Source organism: Eutrigla gurnardus (assembly GCF_963514095.1).
Source record: "Eutrigla gurnardus genome assembly, chromosome: 8".
Classification (NCBI taxonomy): domain Eukaryota; kingdom Metazoa; phylum Chordata; class Actinopteri; order Perciformes; family Triglidae; genus Eutrigla; species Eutrigla gurnardus.
In genome coordinates this window covers 10918849-10943715 of record NC_139922.1, presented here as the reverse complement: position 1 = coordinate 10943715, position 24867 = coordinate 10918849, and the positions used below count along the sequence as shown (strand labels likewise).

Sequence of the window (24867 nt, the reverse complement as noted above, 5' to 3'; positions counted from 1 at the left end):
AACTATTTGTCTCTCTTGTTCAGATTCAGGTCTAAACAATATAATCCATGACTTAATATAGGACTCCACATGATCAAAATGTGATGCAGGGCAATCTGGGTTGTCCTTCCAGTGGAGAAAACTGGAATTGGAACTGAAATTGTAAGGAAAAGCTCAGATAGTTTGTAAGCTAAGCAGCCATACAATGTTACCATAAAATGAAATAACAGTCTGATATTAGTTTTTTTCCTCATTGTACTAATTACACTAAGACAAACTAGCTTAACACTTATAAGCACAATTCAGAACAATGCTGGGACTTTATTGTTATACCATTGAAATGGTTAATTTACCAGTTGACTTCTCTCATGTTATGCTGACAAATATTATATTGTTTTGATGTCTTTATTTACATTTCCGTAAAATTCCAGTTAATATTCTTTAGATGACGTGAGAACAATTGAACCACAATAACAACTAGGCTTTTCTTCATTATTTAAATCTGTGGTTTTGTTGGCCAGGCCACCTGCTGTAAATCTGACCAAAATACAGCCACAGAGATGGGTACTTACTCTGTAATGGGGTTTGATTGTCTGCTTCACAGAGGAGACCTTGGTAATGTCCCACGTTATTCCTCACTTAACATCTTCAAGTTTATGGCTCTGTTTTTTCATAGGGCAACAGTCTTCTGCTTTGTGTAGCGTGTCTCGGACCATTACATTTGTGAGTGACATTTCGACAAAAGTAATGGTGCTTTTGCATCCATTGTGAACCCATAAGACAGGAGAGACACATTATATAATGTGATTCCTTTAATATTTCTTTTTGATATGAAATGAAGTAACATTCTGTCCGTGAAATGTGTCATATACAGTTAAACATGGCTGATTGGAATAATCAGTTAAAATAAGCAATCTATTTCATGGATGTAAATACAATGAGCACTAGACTGAGACGCATTTTGGTTATAATATCCACATCTGTGCAGAAGAGTGCAGAAAACATCATTTGGATGGTTTGAAAAATTAAATGGATATACAGTGTTTTTTCCATATATTTCATTCAGCATGTCTGGTGGATCTTAGGGAATCTGATGATTGGCTGAATTTTGATTTTTAATGGACAATAAAGTGGCTAAAGCCTCCACAGATTCAACAAGAACACAGATACTGCACAGTAACACAGAGTAAGATCAGCCAATACAAAGCACAGCTAATACTGTAAGTGCCACCAATAATAAGAAAGTACATTATTTAAAACAACCAGTCATGGTGTACTAAAAATAAAACACAAAAGTTCAGTTTTTTTTTCTTTTGTTAATTTGCTGCTGGGATATGCATGGAGAAGTTGGAGAAGCAGTGCCAGAGCATATTGTAGATTTACTGGGCAAAAACGTAAGCACCTGATCATTTTATTTAAAGTTTGCATCTATTTATTTGTGTTGCTCAGCAAACACCAATGAATGCTAATGTTCACTTAACACAGTGGACGCTACCTAATAATAGTTAAGTTAAAACTATTGAAAATAACTTACCCAAAATCTCGAATACTGCATTAATTTGCCTCCTGCTGTTTTCTGGTAACTACAGCTGGTAAAGTCATATAGCTCTGGGTATCCAGAAAACATGAAGGTGTCAGGTGCTTTCCCACTTTACATAGATTTTTTTCTTCAACTTGAGGCGTTCAGGGTGCTCCTGCAAAAACGTGACATGCATTAAACACAAAGAGAGGAAAAAGTGAGGTGCTGAGCAGGCCAAAGCTCTTTTACAAAAAGCCGCCCCAGGCTGCTAAAACATGCTCCGTCTGACTTGGACCTAGAGCATCAAGAGGGTTAATACTGAATATACAGAAGAAGAGAGATTCCTGTAGTATTTTAATGCAGGTATCCTTTTTTTTTTGCATTTTCAGTCATGCTAACATGGCAATGTCGTTATGTCCAGACTGATGTACCGCAACAGCAATTGGAAGAATTGCTTTGTATAGACATTCTTGCTTTCCAGAAGATCCGAAGTAACTTTGGTGATTTCCATTAGCACGGTTATCTTGTCAAAATTTCAACTTGTCCAATTCTTTGGTTTATGACTACATACTTGGCGAAAATCTTCCTGATATTTCCATCAGCCTCAGTTGTACTTTGAAATTAAAATGCAAAGTGTGGTAGCATGCTAACATCGGGAAATCGTTAGTATTGTCACTGTGAGCATGTTAGCATGCTGATGTTAGCATTCAGAGCTTAAAGCAGATCTGAGCCCAAGTACAGCCTCACACAGCCGCTAACATGGCTGTTTCTCTGACAATGGTGAATACATTGTCAAGTGCTGGTGATTCAGTCATGGTATTTGTATTTAAAAGCAAAAACAAAAAACAAAAAAACAAAACAGACATAGAATCTGTGATTTGTTCAGAAGCACATTCACAAGTACCATAAAGTGTAAATTACATGCACTCTATGGGGGTAAATACAAGTGCAAGCACAAAGACGCATTAAACTCACACTCTACATACTATATGCCTTAGAACACTGACAACACAAGCCACTGGTAGTCTATTCATTTTCTACATGGGAAAAATCTACTAATGTGAATCTCAATGACTCTGACTCATGGTCCCGAATATTTTTTTATTGAACGGGATAAGAAGTCAATACTTAGCTTTCTTGTTCTCATTAGTTAGTGTGTATAGTCAAAATATCGCCAGGCAAGAAAATCTATATATAATGCTTATGTTAAAGTATTTTTTGGTTACCGCAAATTAACTCTATTAAAGGTATGGTTAATGTTGAGGCAACATTATGCTTCTGAACTAAAGTGATAGTTGAAAAATGTATAAAACCACCCCCTACACCCCTCTGTAACTTTTTGGACATATATAACTGCTGCAGCTTTCTGAAACCAACAACCAAAATTGTGCCCCCTTCATGGCGCCATTGGTCAGGTTAGAGCTAAGAACATAGGATGGTTTGAACTATCTATCATATCTGTCCCTTTTAGCACATATAAACAATTCTCCTGTTTTTATACCTGCAGGTTTCAAGTGTACTCCAGCCTTACGGCAACTAAAACACTTTAGGTAAGGGAATTGTGAAGGTTGGGGAAAGGTGGTGGTTATGGTAAATACACTGTTAAATTGTGGTTAGGGTTAGACAACCTTTAACATCACATGGTTACGGTCATGGCAATATCATGGTAGTAAATAACTAGACCCTCACTTTCCACCTAACCCTAACCCTAACCACATAAAGTTCAAAACATGCTTTGTACTGGCACTGAAAGTCTCCACTGGACATAAATCATGAGGCGCGCAATATCAACATTATTCCTTAATATATATTGGGCTGGTGAACTGGGTGAATAATAACTCTTCTGGTTAAGATTGGATTCAGAATAATGCAATCAAAGCATGTTGCGCTCCCCAACATCATTGAGACGAGTGGCCCAGCACACAAGCTCCATTTTCTTGGCCTTTTAAAATGCTGTTGTTGAATCATGGCTAAATGATGGCAGTGGCATTTCTCTAATCCTCCGTAGCACCTTTTGAGTGCCTTAACTGAAAGATGATCCAGATTGTCCCACATCTCGGCATTTCTCCTAAAGGAGTCCCCAGCTCTCTCCCTCCCTGATTGCTCCAGCAGCAGCTGGTGGAGAGGCCTTCGAGTAGCTTCTCTGTGATTGCTGAAGTGCTCCTTTCTCTGCAGCCCAATCAGGTATGTTGGAATCAGCTGGAGGAGAGCTAGTTACTGTTAGCGTTTTTTTTTACCATTTTTTTTATGTGTTAGAGCTCACTCTGTCTACACACTTGACGTTTTTAAGTGAATGCAGAAAACTATTACCAGAAAAATTAAGAAATGCAGTCTGCACTATCTATAGACATTCATATTTCAGAGTCTAAGGACCCACGATTTTACTTGAGACAAAGCCAGAAAGGCAGGAGAAGTTAAGTGATGCTTTCCAGATTTCACTGCAATTTGGATTCAAGACAGAAAAATACCAACAAAAAAAACCCCAAACTGAAACAATAGTCATGTACACTGTACAGCACCAAGCATGTGTGAATGATTTGTCCATTAAAAACATGTAGTTACTGTATAAAACATTCATATTTGTTTATGGAGGTCCTTCCTTCCCTTTTTTTATACTTCCATCATCATAATTACTTGGTGTTTTTTATTTACCATTCTCATGTTGAATGAATAAAGCCTCTGCTAACTGTCCCAAAACCAGTTCCAGAATCTCCTTGATGAAGTAAGACCAGTATTCACAAGGTGGCAGTGGATGGGTTTACAGTATGCAAGAGTATATTCCATTGCAGCCCAATCAGTACGCCGTCTCTTTGATGATGTTGGTGGAGAGGGTGTGGTTGCTGGAAATACTGATGGAGTGGCGGGTTAGTGGGTGGGGGTGCCTCCTGGGTGTTTGGCGACAGGGCATGCAGATGTAGCGCAGCGTTGAGAAGAAGATCTGGCGGTAGGTTGTTGACACCAGGTTGTAGAGGATGGGGTTGATGGCCGAGCTGACGTAAAACAGGACATTGGTGAGCATGTAGAAATAGTGGTAGAAGTCAAACAGGTCCCTGTGAGGAAACAGAACACAGGCCACCATTGTTATGTGTGTTAAAGATACACATATGACATATTAAATATAATTGTCAAATACACACTTCTAATTTGAGCTGTAATAATCTGGGCCACCAAGAGGTACATGTAAAATATAACCATGGGGTCCAAAAAGGCATCTTCTTATTTAATTTACTTCACCTGGGAGCAGCGTTTTGGCTTTGAAGCAATTTGAAATAGCAGCCACAAACCATGGGATTATCACATGATGCCATTGGGCCCAAAAACACATTTCCCCATAGAGTTATACTGGATAAACTTAACTAGCCCTTATTTAAATCATTATGTCCTAAAAGGCACTAAAAGCTGACTCCAGAGTTATTTTTCTCAGCATAAGGAACACGCATAACCCCACTGGACTGAATGTGCTGCCCTGCACATATCTGCTGGCTTCATGCGAGCTGTATAAGGATATAGCGACTATAATTCATCACTTTTATTATCTTATATATTACCATGGATTGTATGCTGCAAAGCCTGTACCATGGATTCAGGGGCAGAGCTAGACATTGTAAAACACTCAGGGTTCAGCCCAAACCTAAGGATGGAAGGGCATTCTTTTCCATTTATGGTAGCTATCCACTATGTTCAGCCTTTTCATCTGCAGTTTAAATAATGCAAAACACACACTATACACTTTACATTATCTAATCAATTCTTAGTAAAACAAATTATTATTTTAATTTGACTTCAAGTCTTGAATTGGTGGAGCCAAAAAGCTCTCATACTGTTATGGTTAATATGCCACCAAGCTGTCTCTCAAGAACCACACTGTATTGTATTTCTTTATGTGTGCATTCAAAGCAAGGGTGAATGGATATAAAATGAGGGTATGTAAACTAAGAAACAAGAGCCTATGACAACCTAAATCATGCAAAGAACGAACATGAAACAGAAACATTATAACATCCTTGCAACTTAAGAAGGAGATTGATGCATGTGTCCAGTTCAATAAGTCCACTGATCCCGTGGATATGGCACAGTTGTGTGTGTGTGTGTTTTTTTTTTTTATCAGAATGTTTTTTTGGAGGAGTGTAAAAGAAGAGCTTTTCACCATGTTTCAATTGAAAGGAAACACTAGAGGCTAGGATAGAAGATATTTTCTGTGCTTTCATGGAATTAGTTAACAAAAGCCAATTGCCCCCCTTCAATCTCATCTCCATCACAACGGATGGTTCTCCAGCGATGGTAGAGCGCACAAGGTTCATTGCATTGTGCACAAAAAAGTGAATCTTTCCCGGTCTTCCTTAATTATCATTGTATAATTGTCCAGCAAGCACTGTGTGGGAAGATTCTGAACATGAATGATGTGATGGATTGTGTGCTCTGGAGTCTACAGAGGAGCTTATTTTGTGCTCAGTTGGAGGAGACTGGCCCAGAACACACAGACCTGCTGCTGCATGTTAGATGGCTAAGCAGAGGTACATTTTTGGCAAGATTCACAAAGTTGTTTCCTGAAATCAAATATTTCCTCACTGACCTGCTCAATGAATTTAATTTGGAGCTGCAGGGTAAGGATCAACATGTAATCAACATGATCAGTTGAGTGATCACATTCAAAAGCTACAACTTTCCCCACTTGCAGTCAGAACTTCAACGTCAAAGTACAAATCCACAAAGACAAATGACCATCTGGTGCCCAGCCTAAAGGCTTGCAACCAGCCCCTACTGCCTTGACCAGGACAAACTAGCTGCCTTCTCCCAGTGCCAGCGATCCCACTAAGGTAGAGAAATACATTTATTTATTTATTTTTTCCCAACTTAGAGCATTAAATTATATCTGTTTTCTGTTTGTTGTGTTTATTAAATGGTTTATTGTAGATCTCGGCAGACTGGCACCTTTAAAAGTTGATCTTGGTTCAAAAAGGTTGGGCACCCCTCGTGTAGATATTCCTTAGCATCATCTCAGTTGGAATCTGGTGTTATTGATCTGTTCTGCTCTTGCAGTGGACAAGGGTCACTGAAGTGTGCAGAAAGTCAATGATGTGCATGTCTGTCTGCATACAGGGACACCATTAAAGATGAATGAGAGGAGGACTGAAAGGGCCAATGGAGATAGTTGACCTTTTCAATATAGAGTATATACACAATTAACTCAGGACTGATTTCCCTGCCATGAATTTATCAGGGAGGATTACCGGGAAATATTTGTACTGGTCCTGACTGCTACCAGTACCTACAGCACCAATTGATCCCTGCAAATCCCAATCCACATCCAAGTCTGTCAAAGTGGAAATGATATTCACATTAGTAACAATTCCATCCATCGTCTACCGCTTATCCTGTATTCAGGATCGTAGGGTATATCTGAAAAGAATATGGTTGTTTGTGCAACATATACAAAATGCAAATTGTTAATATTTGAAATGGGAAATTAAATTTACACTTCACAATCCTTGTGGTATCATGTAGGATTCAGCTGAGGATATCTGCAATGGTTATTCTTAAAAGTTAAAAAAGAATGATGGATATCACTAATTGGATAAAAGTTAAATCAGTTTTTACCATATAGTTACTATGGAAAATTTAAATCTAGATTTGAAAGTATTTTTGTAACATGTCAAAATAGTTCTATTTCATTTCTACTGACCGCCAGAGGCAGTATTTCAGCACCTGGATGTCCATCACATGCATGGCAGGTCGAGTGTGTATATCATGTCACTTGTGACAGGGGTGACGTATTCCCCCGCCCCGGTACTTAAGGTCACCCCGGAAGCAGGTTTGCTACGTGACTTTCTATTATGTGGAGTCGTTTGGGGGATTTCGCCTTCTAGCGATCCAATGTATAGCACGCTTCCTTCAAGACAGTTTCATTGAAAGGCCTTTGCGGTCTCGCAGGCTTAATGAGTTTAAGGATTGATCGTGTGTTTTCCACAACATCCCCCCCCCCCCACACACACACACACACACCTCCCCTCTGTGCTCCTCCGAGCTTGTATGGTTCTCCCCTCGCAGCCTCCCACCTCCCTCTTATTTTACAAAAATAGTTCACCGAAATGTATTTCTGAAAACATTTGAGGCAAGAAATAAGCTATGCAGTTGCTGAATCTGTCTTTATTTTAGATTGACAACGGTCAGTTTAAAATATTTCCGAGAGCTTGCGGCTGCGGCGCCGTCTCTCGAAAGTCTGACGCGACAGCATTGCACGGCTTCATACATAGACAATGAATGGGAACATTCCCTCGGCTTATGAACTCAGGCAGGACACCATTTAATTTCCCAGGACTTCCACAACATGTACAAAGCAGTAATAGTGTTTATTACGGCCATGAATGATGAAACATTATCGGTGTAAATGCAGCGGGTGCCGGTCGGATTTCTCTCTCACCCCGACTGCAGAACTTCCCCGATCCCAAACTGCTCGGTGATCGCTCACCACAATCCCCTTTTAGCCAATAGTAGCCATGCGGACTGCATGGCTACTATTGTCTTTTCCAACTGACTTTGACATCGTCACCTTATTTTGTTTGCCCTTTTACCAGACATCACACGAGCTGTGATGCCAAATAGGGCCGGGTGTGTGTGGGGGTGGGGGGCAGTCATTGCAGCTGGTAATAACAGCCTTTTACATCAGAAATGTAGCTAAACTGAAGAAGGCTGTCATTTTACAGGTCAGAGGTGTTGATTCATGCTGTTTTCTTGATGGCCGTGCTGATGCTGTACTCTGCTGTGTAGGATGCCTGAATAATAACAGTACTTGCTTCTCAATAATGCCTCAGATCAGGAGCATAGCCATCATTTAAGAAGTGAGGGGGACAGATTGTTCAGGAGTAAGCGGACATCTATTGATTGATTTATCATCCTTGTAATTGCGGTGCTCCTTAGCAGCTGAAGATCCTTTGCCACAGTATGTGCAAAGACATTTCAGAGTAGAAATAAGAAGAGAGTAATTGTGAAATAGCTGTGAAAATTATTTTCAGAGTCACTCTTATCCTATAGAGAGTTCCTTGGCCAGATATAAATCTCTCCTCACCTGTGAAGCCTTGGACTGATGGTCAGTGATGCTGCCTGGTCCCTGTGTGCTGCTCTCTCTATTGCAATTATACGTATTAAAAATATATTTACAAAGCATTTTTTTGTATATGATTGAGAATAATAGTTTCTCAGGTAATTATTATCTCGCTTAACCTGTGAAGCCCCTACATGACTGTCAGTGCCTTCTTATCCACCTTCTCCTTCCTGCTTTCTATTGTAGCAATATAGATCACAAAAATATATGTGCAAAGCAATAGTGAGTCTATTCCTAGCATTAAGTAATGCTGATTCTTGCTGATTCTAGTTTTAATGGTGCTATACTGGCATCTAATTAATTTGACATAATTAAGCATGGGTGCAGATCCCCCCCAATTTCTGAAAAACATGTATTGACGGATGGTGACTTGGCTTTGTTGCTGCTGGACTTGTAAATAATACCAGTAATAATTTTTTTTCCAACAGTGAGCATCTGTGTACAATACATTGTCGATTATTTTATTGGCTAATCTTAGCTAAGGCGTTAGCTACTCTACCTTGTCACTGGACATCGTTCAAATCGTTCATCGTTTCCAGAGCCGGTTCTGCATACAAACAAATAACGTGCGTGCGATGGTAGGCTGCAGTAGGCTAAATTATTTACGACAGCAGTAATGGACAATTCCCTTCCAACCTGTCGGGGGACCGAAGAGGAAAAGTTCTTAAGTGTTGCTTTAACAAATGTATTTTCAGACTTCACATTCTTCACATTTTAGATTCACATCTAAAAAGAAATGATTGAAATGTTGGGTTGAAAGGAGGCGAAAGATAAGAACATGAGTAGACATACACGAGACCCTTAAAATTATGATTTACTAATATAACAATTAAGTAAGCAGTGATATGCACTGTTGGCTGTTCCGGAGAAACACCCACGCGACACAGTAGAACTTACTGTGCCGCCCTATCTTTTTTTTTTTATAATATAATATTAATTTGGGGCCAAATTGTTTTGTTGTGGGAGGAAACCGGAACTCCCAGGAAACCCACGCGACACAGTAGAACTTACTGTGCCACCCTATCTTTTTTTTTTTATAATATAATATTAATTTGGGGCCAAATTGTTTTGTTGTGGGAGGAAACCGGAACTCCCAGGAAACCCACGCGACACAGTAGAACCCACGCGACACAGTAGAACTTACTGTGCCCTTTTCCTCCTCTCAGGGGGACACAGCACCGGTACGCTTCTTGCGCAGACCGATACTGTGTCTGAATCTCTTGAAGAGAAATTTCTTCTTCTTGGGGAGCTGCTCCTTTTTGTACCTCCTCTGGCAGCTCCACACAAGGAAGACTTTGCTCCAGGCTTTTGACCAGGAGCTCCTCTGTGACTGGGATGAGCTCTGGTTTGAGGCTTTGATTGTCTTCCTCAACAGCCTGGAGCTCAGTCACCAGCTGGTCTGATGGGACCTGGTTCAGCTCGGTCACCAGCTAGTCAGCAGAGACCTGGTTCAGCTCCTCAACTTCTTGCTGAGGAGCTTCACCATTGTCTCTCTGGACCTTGTTGTCTGCTGGTGACTCCTGGTTGGCAGTGACCTGTTCTTCAAGGACCTCCTTCTCCTGCTCCTGGGCCAGGGTCTTCTTCTGGAGCTCTTCTTTGTGCTGAGTTAACTCAGCTCGGAGGCCCTGATTGTCTTCAATGGCAGTCTGGAGGTTAGACACCAGCTCCTGGTTGGATGAGACCTGTTTGTCTTTTAGGTCCGTGTTTTTGAGGAGTGCAGTTTTCAGCACCAGCTGTTTTTCCAGAGCCTCCTTCTGCTGCTCCTGCTCCAGGGTCTTGCACTGGTACTGTTTTTTGAGCTGAGCTAATTGGGCTCGGAGGCCTTGAGTAACCTGCTTCTCAGCATGGAAGCTAATGTAGTTCTTCCAGCAGGCTGCGCACTGTAAGTTCAGGCTCTCAATCATGTCATTTAGGCCTCCTCTTTCTCAGAGAGGTCTTCTTTCAGGGTCTGGATCTCCACCTGCAGCTGGTGGATAAGATCGGCCTTCTCATCAACCAGCTGCTTCGTGGCGTCCAGGTCCTCTGACAACCTCTTTTCTGAGTCCTTGAGCTCATCGTGTTTGCTCAGTTTGGCCTCATATTTGGCCTTCAGTTTCTCCAGCTGCTCATCGCGGGCCTCCTTCCCCTGCTCCTGGGTCTTCTGCTGGAGCTCTTCTTTGAGTTGAGCTAACTCAGCTCGGAGGCCTTGGGTGACCTCCATCTCAGCCTGAAGGTTCATGAAGAACTCCAGGCTCGTTGAGGACTTCAGGTTCTCCAATTCACCCTTTTTCTGGAAGTTCTCCTGCCTGGGGGTCTGGATCGCCTCCTCCAGCTGTTGGAACTTTGGCAGGAGGATGATGTGAGAGACCTTAAGGTCCTCATGGTCCTTCTGGAGCACCCTCTTCTGTTTGGTCTTGATGGTGCTCCAAGCTTCGGTGGATTGGTGATCAGGGTCTCGGGGTCACTTGCCCTCTTGAGCATCCAGTTCCTCGCGGATGGCCTTCGCCCGATTGATAAACATTTCTTTCAGGGTCTTCTGCCATTTCAGCTCATGTGGGAGCTTCACCCTCTTGCTGTGCTCGTCAGCGCTTATTTGCTGCTGCTGATGCAATAACATGCTCAGCTCACTGATGGTCTCCTAGGGCCAGTTTGGACTGGATGCCAACTGTTATTGTTTCCCCGCTGCATCTTGACTGCTGGGGTGATGGTTTACACAAATGAAAAATGTAAACTGGCTGTCGCTAATGAACAGATGGACGAGAAGAGCAGACTGGTGGAGATCAGCCTGCTCCAGATGAAAAAGTTCTGTCTCTATCTGTTTGAACGTAGATTAAATTTCGTTCTTCTCACAAAGTTGTCTCACAAAGTTGTTAAAAGTTGAAAAATTCACGATCAGTCTCAGTATCAATCGAAACTCCAATATCTCCACACCGCAGTCTGTTCGCCATCTGTACTTATAGACCCGGGTCTAGGTTTCCATGGTAACCGCTGCTCTTTTCAAATTTTTTAATTTACTTTGCATCGAATTCAGGACTGCACAAGTTCGCCATACTTTAACTTCAAAACGTGATTAAAAGTTTAAAAAGTTCACAAAACTGTGGACTTTATTGGGTCAAACCGTTCATGTGGATGGTGTGTAGAGTTTTACAGATATTGCAGTTTAAGTTTGGTGAAGTTTCTGATGTTATAATGGGTGTGTTTAGCACGGAATATTCAGAGCTAGAGTCGATATTAGTGGTTGACCGATTAATGACATTTTGAGATGATCGGCATTGGCCAATGCCTGCGCTCAAAAAATGTCTGCAGACACATCTGTAGGCAGCCTTGCGGAGCTGTAGCACAACACTCCGCTCGCCGCCGGCCCCATGAGCTGCCTGCCCCTCGTAAATGGAGAGTCCGCTCGGTGCCGGCCCCGCAGCGAGTGCAGGGGCAGCTCTCGTGGGGCCGGCACTGAGCGCGGGGCGATGAGCACAGGGACGCCGAGCGCAGGGGCAACTTAATGTAAATAATCAACCTGGGAAGTTTAATGGTGATGATTTTTTTTTTTACTCTATTCAGCTGGGGTGCTCAGAGGAAAACCTAGAATTGAGAGACATGCCGTTTGTCCATCCTTCATATAAATTAGAAATATAGGCTATTCCTAGCACTAACACTCATTTACTGATTTACTGAAATGGTGTCTGTTCCATTTAATTAGGGAAACACTAGTTTGTTTGGAGTAATCATTAGAGAGAACAAGAGAGACTGAGAATGCTAAATGAAGGCAATCTAATCAGGAAGATGTATCTGTTCTGCTCCTCTTCATCAGACGCTCTTAACTGATGACCCTCTAATTGATGGCTGCAGCCAATACTTGTGGCTGTGTTTGTGCGCATGTGTTAGGGTTTGTGCATGTGTGTGAGTGATGTGCATATGTGTGTGGGTGTGACTGCAGCATTGGTGTGTTTCTCCAGAAATCAAGTGAGCAAACAAACTACTGGAGGTTCCCTCGCGTGAAAAGCTGAGAAGAATCGTTACTCACTCAGACCACTTAGAGACGTAGCAAAACATCAGGCGGCGAGCGTGATAGGGCAGCCAGCAGACCACAAAGGCTACGACCACCACTCCTGGACACAAGGGAGAGAGACACACAATATAATACTACAGATATACACACAAAAACATGAAAACTGAAAAGGCTTATTAGCATTTGTGCACTTTGTTCAGAAGGTTTATTTCGGTTTAAGGACCAGGCTCAAAGACGGCAACAGCAATCAGGCACCATTAAAAATATGCAAAATTAACAATAACCACTTCCGGTTTATAATGCACCATCAATAAACAGACATCCAACTATCAACAGGACGCTAAATATAAAACGTTCTCTATCGTCTCTGCATGTTCAGATTTGACAGTTATGACTCTAATAAGAAGGCGTGTGATTTCTGACACAAATTGCAGCAACTGGACACTTAATATTATATCAGCTGTGTGCTATTAGACCTGTGTAATGTTAATGGTCCAGCTGAAAGTTAATCGTGGAAATAGAATGGGAGCTCTTAACAGAAGGAAAATGCATGATTTCTTGTTCAAAGGTATAATATGGAAATCAGAGCATATCTATGATGATTGTTGTTTGCTGCTACATTAATGCTCTGCATATCATATAGAGAATCTTTAAAATCTGTGCGTTGTGTTTATAATGAGGATGAAGTTCAGATGAAAAAAAAGGCGGCTTTAGTCAAGCTGAAACGTCATTTCAAGAGTATCTAGCTTTTTTACCGTGATATATTATTCCGTAGAGAAGATTAAAAAGGCATTTTTCTCTCTAGCTCGAAAAAGCTGTTTATTTGTATTTGTTCATTTACATTTTGAGTTAGTCCCTAACTTCAGTCACTTTTTGTCTACTGGCCATGATGACAACATATAAAGAAGAAAAAAAATATTAATAGCAGATGCAGAAATATATTCTCCTTCACTGCTCAACAAATCTGATAAAAAACGATGAAAGGTTATTGAGGATGAATCTCACATGAGTGTCTGACCTTAAATGAAATCATCTCAAGCTGATTATCATGACACATGATCTGAAGTTGTACGACTGACCCTGGGATCTCTGAAGTGGTGCATAAATCAGCTCACAAAATAAATTCAATCCAATGTATCTGTTGCTATCTGAATAACCTAGTATTTCTTTACATCCCAAGTAGGTGCCCACATGCATGACAGCATTTCTCATTCAAACTGAAGTTAATTAACACAAAAATACACAACGCATAAAAAATAGCACACGAGCACCAGAGAGGAAATTAACCTGTTTTAAAAGGTTTGTAATTAACGGTTTGAGTTGAAACAGATGAATGACTCATTCAAACAACTGTGTTGTGCTTCTTTGAGAAGATTCATTCAGGCATTCTGGGTGCTTGTCTTTTATCTCTATTCCTCTCCTGATTGGCTGACGGGGCGGCACATTGTGTCAGACGACAGCTTTTTCAACTGGAGCTCAGCCTTCTCCTTCTTCATCTTCTGTTTATACAACTCAATCAATACAATTTTTACAGCTGTCAACACATAATTTACTTCAATATATACATCAATATATTTTGCTTTGCAGAATGGGATTCGTATTGACACTGGAAGAATAGGCTCGGAAACCCCTTAACGCAGGTTGAAAGAGCTAATTAACTCCTGTTTGTGGTGTGCGGCAATCCACTATCTTGAAACCTGTAGCGATAAGCTGATTGTTCAACTACCAACAACAGCTGTGATTGTAATCTACCAAAACACCAAACCTGTAACTTCTACGGTGTTTCCAAAGTGAGTTATGTTGGCTGCAGAACAGCATTCTCTGAGTATGTGCCTCTTTGAATTGTGTGCCTTATACACACAAAGCACATAAAAGCATACAGAGATGTATCAACTTGTTCTCTGCTGCTTGGATAAGCTCAAGTGCGTCACATACCTTGTGCTTTGGTACACCCTCACATGGTCTCTTTGCTGATGCCCAGAATATTATATCTTTAATACTTATAATAATATGTAGCCAAACCTCCTCTCTTATCTCATCCTTCATGTCTTTTGTCTTACCGCTTCAGCCGCAAAACTGTGACAGGTGAATTGGTATCGCTGAGTCTAATCAGAAAGATCACTAGGCTGAGATGACTGACTGGTAATAAAAAATGAATGAAAAGAAATTGTTTTTTTCCCCTCTTTGTTTGTCCATCTTGCTCCAGCACACAGGCCGCACGCCTCGCACCAATCAACTTGAATAATGTGTGCTCTAGTCCTGCTCTGTGATAAGAGTGCTGAGATAACTTGTGTTATGATATGACAGTATAAATCAAATTAATTGTATTAGAAGTGCGTGGTGGTAAAGGCTGCTACTGTAATTTGTGGTTGCTGGTTTCCCAGCAGCTCCTTTAAAGAACCCTGCTGTTATCCCCAGAATTCAAAGCAACAAAGTCCATGTAACACTAAGAAACGGCAATGCCATTTGGCTATTCTGAGAAACTACTGTAAGAACATCATCTGTGTTTACATGGATGTTGCTATTTCGGGGCCAGGTCCAATCTTAGATGTTGCTGGAAACTCATCCGGTTCAACTTTGGAAGGGGCGCTTATCACTGCATGATAAGCCGGCTTCACAACACAGACGATCGAACAGAGATTTGGGTGCCAATTTGTATGCCTGTCAGGAGAGATTACGTCATAGTCTAGTGTGCATTTCCTCTTCGTTTCTCTAAAGGCTCTGTGGTGAGATCCAGATGGTATTCTTCAGGTGACACTTTGGGATGCAGTAGGAAAACATTCGTAGAGCCAGCGCTGCCATGCTTTGCACTCATTATTTTCTATTCTGTGGTGGATGAAGGAATGTGGATTACTACATCTTAAAAGGTTATCTTGAGCTATTAAATAACATCAACATACCAGTACAGTAAAGGAATGCTTAAACATATAAGACACACTCAAGAAGTGAAAACAGTGGGAGAGGATGGAGCCAGCATGGGTTCCATTAGTGTGTGTGTGTGTGTGTGTGTGTGTGTGTGTGTGTGTGTGTGTGTGCGCTGCACCCACTCAGTCCATCAATAAGTCTGTGGTGGACAGGGATCTCATTTGACCAGAGTCTATTCCAGCATGGCAGCTCATATCTGTCATTGTCAGACGGTCATCACACACACATACTAGTGTTCCAGAATTACCGTTTCTGATAAATGGCTGTGTGAGTCGGGCTTCTTACATCTTAACCATAGATCCATGCACATCTATCCATGACTGCAATCTGACATCACTCCAACTTCAACTTAACATGTTCCAACAAGCCTGGAATCTGAAAAGTCCATTTAAGGATTTGAGTTCAGCCAACTAGTTTGACTTCTGTCCATTTTAAAACTGACTAACATCCTACATGTTGGTTAGGGGAGTTGGATTTATTGTGATTGAACAATTTTCTAGATCCAGATTCTAGATTCCCTTTTTCTGGCTCTTCATTTCATTACAGTGTACATTTCAACTGAGCCGTTTTACTTGAAGCCTTATTCCTTTATGTTGAAGCATGATCTACAGTGGACATGTCATTTGGTCCACTAGGTATACAGGTGCACACACACACACATGCACACACACACACACACACTTGCACACACACACACACACAGAGAGAGAGAAAGAGAGAGAGAGAGAGAGAGAGAGTAATTCATTCGAGAAAGGACAGAAAGAAGGGGGAATTTATCTATGCTGTTCTGGTCAATGTCTCAGTCAGGCTTCATAATTGATAAGTACAGAACGTGAGTCATATTACAGTGAAGATTAGTCACTCTATATTATCTGCAAGATAAAGATGGTAATCAGTGAGAGTATGAATCCTCTTTCCATAATCACAATTGTATGGCTTTATTAATGTAGTTACATTATTGATAAGGTCCAACTCTTGTAGGCATCAGGACAGATTTCAGCAACATCTGAAATGTGTGAACTGTACAAAAGTGGACCCATCTGGCCAATACGTTAATAATTTTGTTGAAAATTAGTGAACAAACAGTGCCAGGAGATAAAACACAATCAACATTGTTAGATTTAATAGCTGGACGTGGATCATCGTCAAGTGCATGGAGCTGGTTTGGCCAGCCAACCAGCTACGGTACCGGCAAAACAAAAACACACTCAGCAAACTTTGGCAGTGTCACTCAGCAAAAGAGTACCTTACAAAAAGACGGGCAAGAAGGTTTCACATTTAGCCACTTTTGTGGTTGAGCAGAAGATCCGAGCCATACCTCTCATTGACAGTACATTTCATGGGCCCTAGTTTCGTGGCGCAGCGCAGGTGCGCTGAAAGCTGACTGCGCCTGGTCTACAAAACTAGGGCCCCATGTGTTTAAAATGCTCTCATAATAGTTTTTGTTGGTCTTTGTGCAATATTTTACAAAGTAAATCCACTATGAAATTGTTTACTCATACTTTATTACGATGCTAACAACCAGCATCTATGCTAGCTTAACACAATTTTGGGGGATGAAAAATATCATCAATTATCTTTATCTGCAAAACCCCCCAAAATATCGAGATATTATTTTTTTGGCAATATCACACACCCCTACCTACACTGCTAATGAATTTGATTATTTTGCAACTTCCTGTTCGACTGGAGTTCAAAAGTGTCAGAAACAAGTCAAGCTGCGTCTCAAATCCATTCTACATACTAATTGTCATGATATATTGCATATGTAACCGGATGGTTTATAGTGTCTGTTTATTTTGGTTCTCTGGTGTCCCTTTTAGTCTGTTCGGTTGTTTTGCGACAGGTATGGCGATCGCAGCAGGTGTGTGACACGCCCCTTGCCGGCACCTGTAGTGCTGCTGCCATCTTGGCCGCTAATGCGGGGTGGTTCAAATACCCCCTCCGGTTGTTTAGTCTCTCTCACTCTCTCCTCTGCCGAAGCAAGTGCTGCGGGTTTGCAGCTCCGCCGAGCCATCGTGTCCCGGCGTCTGTGCCGTGTGTTCTGCAGGTATGTAGCGCAGTCTCATGACGTGAAGAGGTACGATGCTGTGCTGACAATCCTCTGTTGTAGGGTTAGGGTTGCTGCTGCCGTAGCTGCTAACAGCTATAGGCACTGATGCGTGCACGACGCAGGTAACCCGTGCTATGAGCTAAATGCTATTTTTGTCTGCTAGTGTGTTTAGGTGTTGTCACTAACAGTTGCTTTTGTGTTTTTGAAGCTTGTCTGGCGTTGGGCTGCTGTTTGCCCTGCCTTGCCTCCAAACTCTTGCCTCCAAGCTCTTGCCTCTTTCTTTTAGCCTTGCTCTGTTTAGTTAGCCTCGCTCTGTTTACTTAGCCTCGCTCTGTTTAGTTAGCCTCGCTCTGTTTACTTAGCCTCGCTCTGTTCAGTTAGCTGTACCAGTTGCTTTGTTCTGCGTACTTAGCATAACCAGTCGCGCTGCTCTCGTCGTATAGACGCTATTTGAAGTTACTGGTTTTCTATCGTTGCCGTAATCACACCGTGAGTTGTCAGTGAAAGGTAAAGGGAAAGTTTGGCAGTAGTGACAGTAGAGGACCTGTTCAATTTATACATGTTGCATGATTTTTAAATGTTTTTTTTTCTTTCTTTGGTTTGAGTTTATTTTGAGCAGTGGCCTCTGCTAGAGCTAGCTGTTAGTCTGCCCCCTTTCTCTTAGCTGAACCACTACGGATTGGTGAAAGTGGAACACCGTATGTGTCCGACATTACAGAAAATAACTATATACATGTTTTAGAGATATAACTTAATAAATGAAATTGTTTAATTGTGAGTAATAAAGATTGTTAACTTATAAATACTACGTGCCTGTATTCATTTGTGTGTGGACCTGTGTACGGGTTGTTTTTGGGAAACCCTCTCAGAGAAATTAAAGTTAAAGGAGTATACTCTTTAGGTGCAAGTCTTAAGGTGGCGTTGTCGGTGTTAGATAAATTCTCTAGATCTGCCACTTGCAGTTAAACTGGCCAAGTGCACGCCACGGCGGCGACACATAGTAGTTAGTATAGAAACAAAATCAAGATAATTAACCTCTTTATATTAACAGGAAATGGTACAATATGTGAACTTTAGTTTAGTTAGACGTCTTATGAAATTGTGATTTTAGATTCTATACTTATTCATCACCCACAGTTTATTTTACCTTGGTGGATTGCATTGTGGGAGAATGGTATCCATCATTAAACAAGCAAGTGTATCCATGTTGCATTTTGTGTGGTTGGAAGGAGCAAGCAGCCAACTCAACAACGCTGCAAGCAGTACATGTGGAGGCCAAGCCATTCCCATACCCTGTAATTACAATGTGAGAAACTCAAACCCGTTCAAAAACGGGTCAGCATGTTTTTGGTATATTCCACCATAGTGCCTCCCATGCTTTCAGTAACTGTACCACCAATAATGTTTATGCCATGTTCATCCTCTTAGTGTATCATGTCACCATGCTAACATTAGCTTTTTACATCTACACACAAAGCACAGTTGAGAGTGATGGCAAATTTGACCCACTGTTACTATGAGGTGTCACTTGGCAACCGTTCTGCTCAATGGTGCTGAAAAGCTATGCTGCTGGACAGAGTGATTATTATTTCTTATTAATAAATTACTGCCATAAATACATACATACATATACCTGGCAATATTTTGCATGTATGCATATGATATAAGTCAATCTGGACCCAGCACACACCTCACATTAGGAATGCAATAATACAATGTAATGAAGTGTATGCTTCCTACTACGAAAAAAAAGTTTTATACTCAATAAAATGCTAGTTTTGAAGAACAGTCCATTTGAAAATCATTACAGTGGCAGTTCCAGGGTCGTTTAACGGGCACCCGTTCAAAGTTAACAGGCATTCTGTCCTGCGGGCAGGAGAAAGTGAGACTTTGGCATCTTCTGTCAGTGTAGGCTAATATTACTTCGCCAAAACGGTGAGTTAATGACTAAATTATAGATTATTACACATTTTATCGCGCTTGCGACTTTTGACTTAAGTCAAACATGACTGTAAATCCTCTCCAAAATAACTGCAGGCATTAGCTTATGGACTGTTAGGAACTCCTTACAGGTACGTGCAATCCAATCAACATGTAAGCATAACATACAACACAAAAACAATCTATTCTATGATTACTATTTTCTTAAAATATCACAACTTCTCTCTCTAATACTATGACTTGAATTCCCCAAATCAAAGATTTTCCTTCTCTCCGAACAGTAGCCCTTATATGCCATCATAGATTGTGGATGTGCGTGTGTGTTTGTGTGTGTGTGTATGTGTGTGTGTGTGTGTGTGTGCGTGTGCGTGTGTGTGTGTGTGTAAAGTGATAGGATGTTCACTTACGGAGAACAAGAACTCCATGGCGAAGCGACTGAGCCCGGTTGGGCTCCACCGTGACATTCAGCGTGGTGGGATTTCCCCCAACAATGCAGACGCGGTTTTCTTGGTCCGCCTCGCGGAACATTCGCAGCAGCTGATTGGCTATGACTCCATTCAGTACAGATATGGCCACCATCGGTATCACAAAGGACAGAAAGGCATTTACCTGTTTAGGGAGGAAAAGCAGAAGTTTTTACAAATATGCTTCTATATTAACTGGTGATTCAAATAGTTGCAGATACATTTCCTCTCAAATCGTTAATCAATTATTTAGTCAATCATATCAGGTGAAGTCACATGTGTGCATAACTTCATTTTAACAGTACTCCCGTCTGTTTCTCCAAACTGGGGTTGTACCGACCATCATCTAGTAATACACACACTATGGAGTACTCCATCAAAAAATATATTTTCAGAACACCCAAACTATCCCTTTAAGAAATTTAAGACTGTTTTAATGATGCATTTTTATGCAAATATTGCAGATTATTAACTGAAAGCCACCAATGTGTGGAATCATGGATAATCTAGTAGAATAGACTAATGAGAGATTTAGCCAACATGTGAATACATCAATAGCTTCCCTGCTTTGCTGTCTGTGGTTAAGATGAACAATGAAAACATATTGACTTCCCACTCATTATTTTGCAGTTCAAATGTTCCATCAAGAAACACTCAAATTAAATTAGACTGCATTCTCTGGGTGCCGGCTTTGATCAAAGTCAGAATTGGAAAGGTTTTGTGCAAACCATTTTTGTCACAGTCTGATGCCTCGCTGCTGGTAGAACATAAGAGAGGGAATAAATTGAACAGTGAAGATTAATGAGAGAGAAGAATGGAACGAGAGGTGGAAGGGGGAGAGAGAGATAGAGGGTGCTGCGAGACATCCGTTATAACAGCTGAAGCCTGACTAGAGCCGGTATGAGAGCTTGTTGAAGAGAGGAAACGTGAATGGATGTGTGGGGTGTTAATCTACAGGTATTTCCTTAATCAATGTAACAGACAGCTTTGACATCAGTTTCCCTACAGCATCCCTCCACTTGCTACACACACACACACACACACACACACACACACACACACTGCTGCTGTTGTTTTTCCAAGGGATAATCACGGATGAAAAATGTTAATGGCTTTAACGAACAGGCGGGCTGACTTCTGAGGGTCCCCTGCCTCCGAGACATTGTTGACTAATTAAAGCTGAAACGGAGAGTAGAACAAATGCAGCAAAGCGTCGGAGGGAGACAGAACCTGTGCTTGGGTGGATATAAAAATATGAAAAGCAGCCAAAAAGCTGTCAGAGCTAATGTGGATAATTGGGTCTGACGATGCAAGGAAACTGAGATATTAGACAAGAATGATTTGAGGCGAAAGGGTGACACACAGGGAAAACATTAACTCTGGTGGAGCTACAAGTTGACATTTTGATGCATACAGAGTGAAAATACAGACGGATAAGGTTACAAAATGTTCAAATTAATGTTGTAGGTCTAGAAGACTAAAGGACTTTGCCAACTGCTGCCAGTGCTTCAGCTGCACAATATATAACTCTTATTGGACGTTGAGAACCCATTTTTCTAATTCACCTCCCTGTCACCAGAGATTTACAACTAACAGATGTAGCACCCTGATAAGACCATCAATATATTTTTTAATGAAATGCTTTTTTTCTTATGAAGCTTGAGCTTCAAAAAGGTAAAAAACAACAACAACAAAAACATCATATGTTTGTGGGAGCTAAGCATCACTTGCTTGGAACAAGGTTTGTACAGGTAAACATGTGTGCCAGAGGTGTGCAGAGGCATTTGGTGACCAGTTTTTATTTCCCGTCTAGATTATTATTATTGGGTGTCAGGGATATAACACAAAGAAGACTCAATGCTGTCATAGAAGGAACGCACAATGCAAGCTAGAAACGGAGATAAGATGTGACAAAATCTCTGTCATACATTATTACAATATGGAGTCATGATAGCTGAATATTTAACATTGATACCATACCAGTGAAATTCCATGATTCTCACTTCCCAATTTGATATCAAAAAGAGAAGCAAATCCCATACTTCACATAGACGCCTCTATTACCGTTGTATCCCTGATGATCTGTCTGATTTCTCACCAAAATACATTTTTCAAATTTAAATTTGAACACCTCATGATAACATTTACTTTACCTTGCCCAAAACTAATATTTACTGAATAGAGCCAAGTCAATTCTGAAGTAATATAAGGACTGGATATGGTGCTGCTGTTCAGCTTTGGTTCCTGAATTATTTTTCAGTGGCCACTCGTGGTATTGCAGCAAAAATCCTTCCGAATTCTCCCCATTAACCATCATTATAAAGGAGACATCTGAAAGACAGGACACCGCAAACTGAAAACAAGTCAAATTAGGACTATATTTTTGTTCATCCATAGAGATTTTATAAAAAAATAATAATAATCTGTGACATCATGTCAATGGAACTAGTTTAGGCTGAGTGGAAATTCGCAGGTGGGGCAAGCAGGAGAAACAAGCCGCCTACTCAGTGGGCTATTATGTAGCTAAACAATTAGACATTTTTTAAGCACCAGGAGAGCAATTCTTATTGGCATGAATAGGAATGAATCAACATCTTGAGTTATGGTATGTTAGCTGCATTATTTTGCCAAGCAGGATTGTCCCACCCCCCGATGCTAACAGCTAACATTGCTAGCTCTCCTCCTAATGAAACACACATTTTGTTGTACTTTGTGCTAAATGCTAAAATTAGCATGCTACCTTATTTACACAAAGTACAGTTGAGACTCATCTGGGAACCATTTCTGTTGGCCTACCGCATGTAATGGCAACCAAAAATGGCAAATCCAATATATATTTTGAATGATAAAATAATCCCTAAAAAAAAACAAATATCTAATGTCAACCTCTTGGCTGCACAAGGCCCTCTATGTTTATGTGAAATGGTTGCACAGTATTTCATTAGAGATGTTCAGTCGACCTAATTTACTGACTGACTGACATCACGGCCCCTACAGTGCATTACTAAAAATAAAAACTGATCATGAGAATATTATCAAGTTGTTATCATATCCCCCTTCGAGACATACTACATATAAGATGAAAAAAGGAAAATTAGCTTTAGCTACCACCTTAGAGTTTTATGTACCTTGTTTACTCAGGAATGATTCAAGTAGTGATATGGACTTTGGGGCAGTTCTCACAAGAACTTGAATAGATTGTTTTTTAAACATACAGACCTGAGAAAAAGAAACATTCACAAGAACCCAATCAGCAATAAATAGACAACACAACTACACACTAATTCAAAACAATTACTAGAATCATGAAAAAATGTCAGATAATAAAGCTTTAAAATCCCCAGGGGAAATGCAAGGTTGCTATTAATATGTGAATCAGCCGATAAGAAGTAAACATGTACCCACACAATTCCATTGAAATGCACTTAAACTGAGTACATGGTGAAAAGAGGTATATTCAGATAGTATGATATATATATATATATATATATATATATATATATATATATCATACTGGTGCAGATGTTTCTTTGTTGCCAAAAGGTTAACCAGTCCTCAGGGGTGCCGTTGGATGAAGCGTTGGTCCAGGCTTTTCTATGTTGTGGATGCCATTAGAGATTTACTATGGAGAACGGAGGACTGTAACCATATTTTTATAAGTGGCGTCACTGTCAGTAATAACATTTAAAGAATATTCCCAGTGCAACTGCAGGAATCACAAATAGAGAAAATATCATTTCTGGATATAATTATGATAATCATAATTGGCAGATCATCTGAAAAATCCTGGAGGTTAAAATCCATTTAATTTTTAGTAGTGATGATTTGAGATTCACGGATGTCAGTGTCCGCCGAGGACGAAGGGACAGTGATCATTAATGTCTAAGACAAAAACTCCAGAGGCTGGGTATTTATGTGGTCTGGTAGTAAAGATTAATGTGGAGTTGAAGGCTGTCTGGTCTCGTGTGTAAATCTCAATGACAATAATATTTTAGTCCACCTTGAAAGAATCCAGTCATAGGAACGCTCTCTTGACAATAAAGCTTTGCTCTTGAATCCATTGTCACATCTAAGCTGTCATTAAAAAAGGAGCAACGATTTGAGTCAATGCATTTGATATATTAAACTTTCAGGTGCTTTGTATAGTATGCATAATGTATTTACAATATGGCTGTATATTACAATGCATAACGTGTATTCTAATGTGTTATCTGTGCAACAGAAACTATTATACACTCTGCTCACATTGTAATGTGTGGGTGTAAACCCTGAGAGTCTGCAACTGGCAACGTGATTTGACTGCTGAACGGGGGTGTGAGGGAGCCGCGCTCCTAACAAACAAGAGCCCTAATGCTTTTGTATCTCACATGTTGAGCAGATTACATTATCGGCAAAAATTATCACCCGGATTATCCATTGAAGCAGGTAACTGGAGATAAAAAAGAGCATCTAGTTTTCCAGGAAAATGTAACGTGTGGCACAAATTGAAACACCGAAAGCAATAAAATCAGGACAACCCAGCATTCAATGCTAGTATGCACATGTATAGAAACCAGCCTGATCTCCTAAAAAGGACGTTCCCACACAACATTGTGAATTACATTTTGAGGGAAAGAAATTTTGTTGTGTGAATTACAGCTGCTCTTGATGCAAGAAAAACATGTCAGAGTGGTGGAGAACACTGCTGTCCGTGTCCTGTTGGAACCATGTAGTTTTCTTTTCTTTCAATTTCGTATAATCTAAACTTTGTGTAGTTTTGATTTGTTTTGTTCGTTAAACGCAATCATTCAAACTGTGACCGTTGGGTCTGGGTAAGAAAAAAACAACTTTCCCTGAAAACATAATTGAGAGTGCAGTGTAGATGTATGGGAATGGTATTTTGTAGGAGACATTTTTGCA

At 40.6% G+C, this 24867-nt stretch overlaps 1 protein-coding gene across 2 annotated transcripts in view; it reads right to left on the bottom strand.

The window, feature by feature from the left end:
• Positions 1-531: 531 nt before the first annotated feature.
• Positions 532-24867, bottom strand: part of ntsr1 (neurotensin receptor 1 (high affinity)) — a 44870-nt gene continuing 20534 nt past the window's right edge. The window contains exons 2-4 of one of the 2 annotated variants that reach the window (XM_084015283.1): positions 19912-20113; positions 12601-12685; positions 533-4548 (exon numbers count right to left, since the gene is read on the bottom strand). In XM_084015283.1, coding sequence (XP_083871409.1) covers positions 4293-4548; positions 12601-12685; positions 19912-20113 — 543 coding nt within the window. In that variant the 3' untranslated portion in view covers positions 533-4292. Of the gene's footprint in view, positions 4549-12600; positions 12686-19911; positions 20114-24867 lie in introns of both variants that reach the window. The other variant, XM_084015284.1, reaches the window with a different exon arrangement.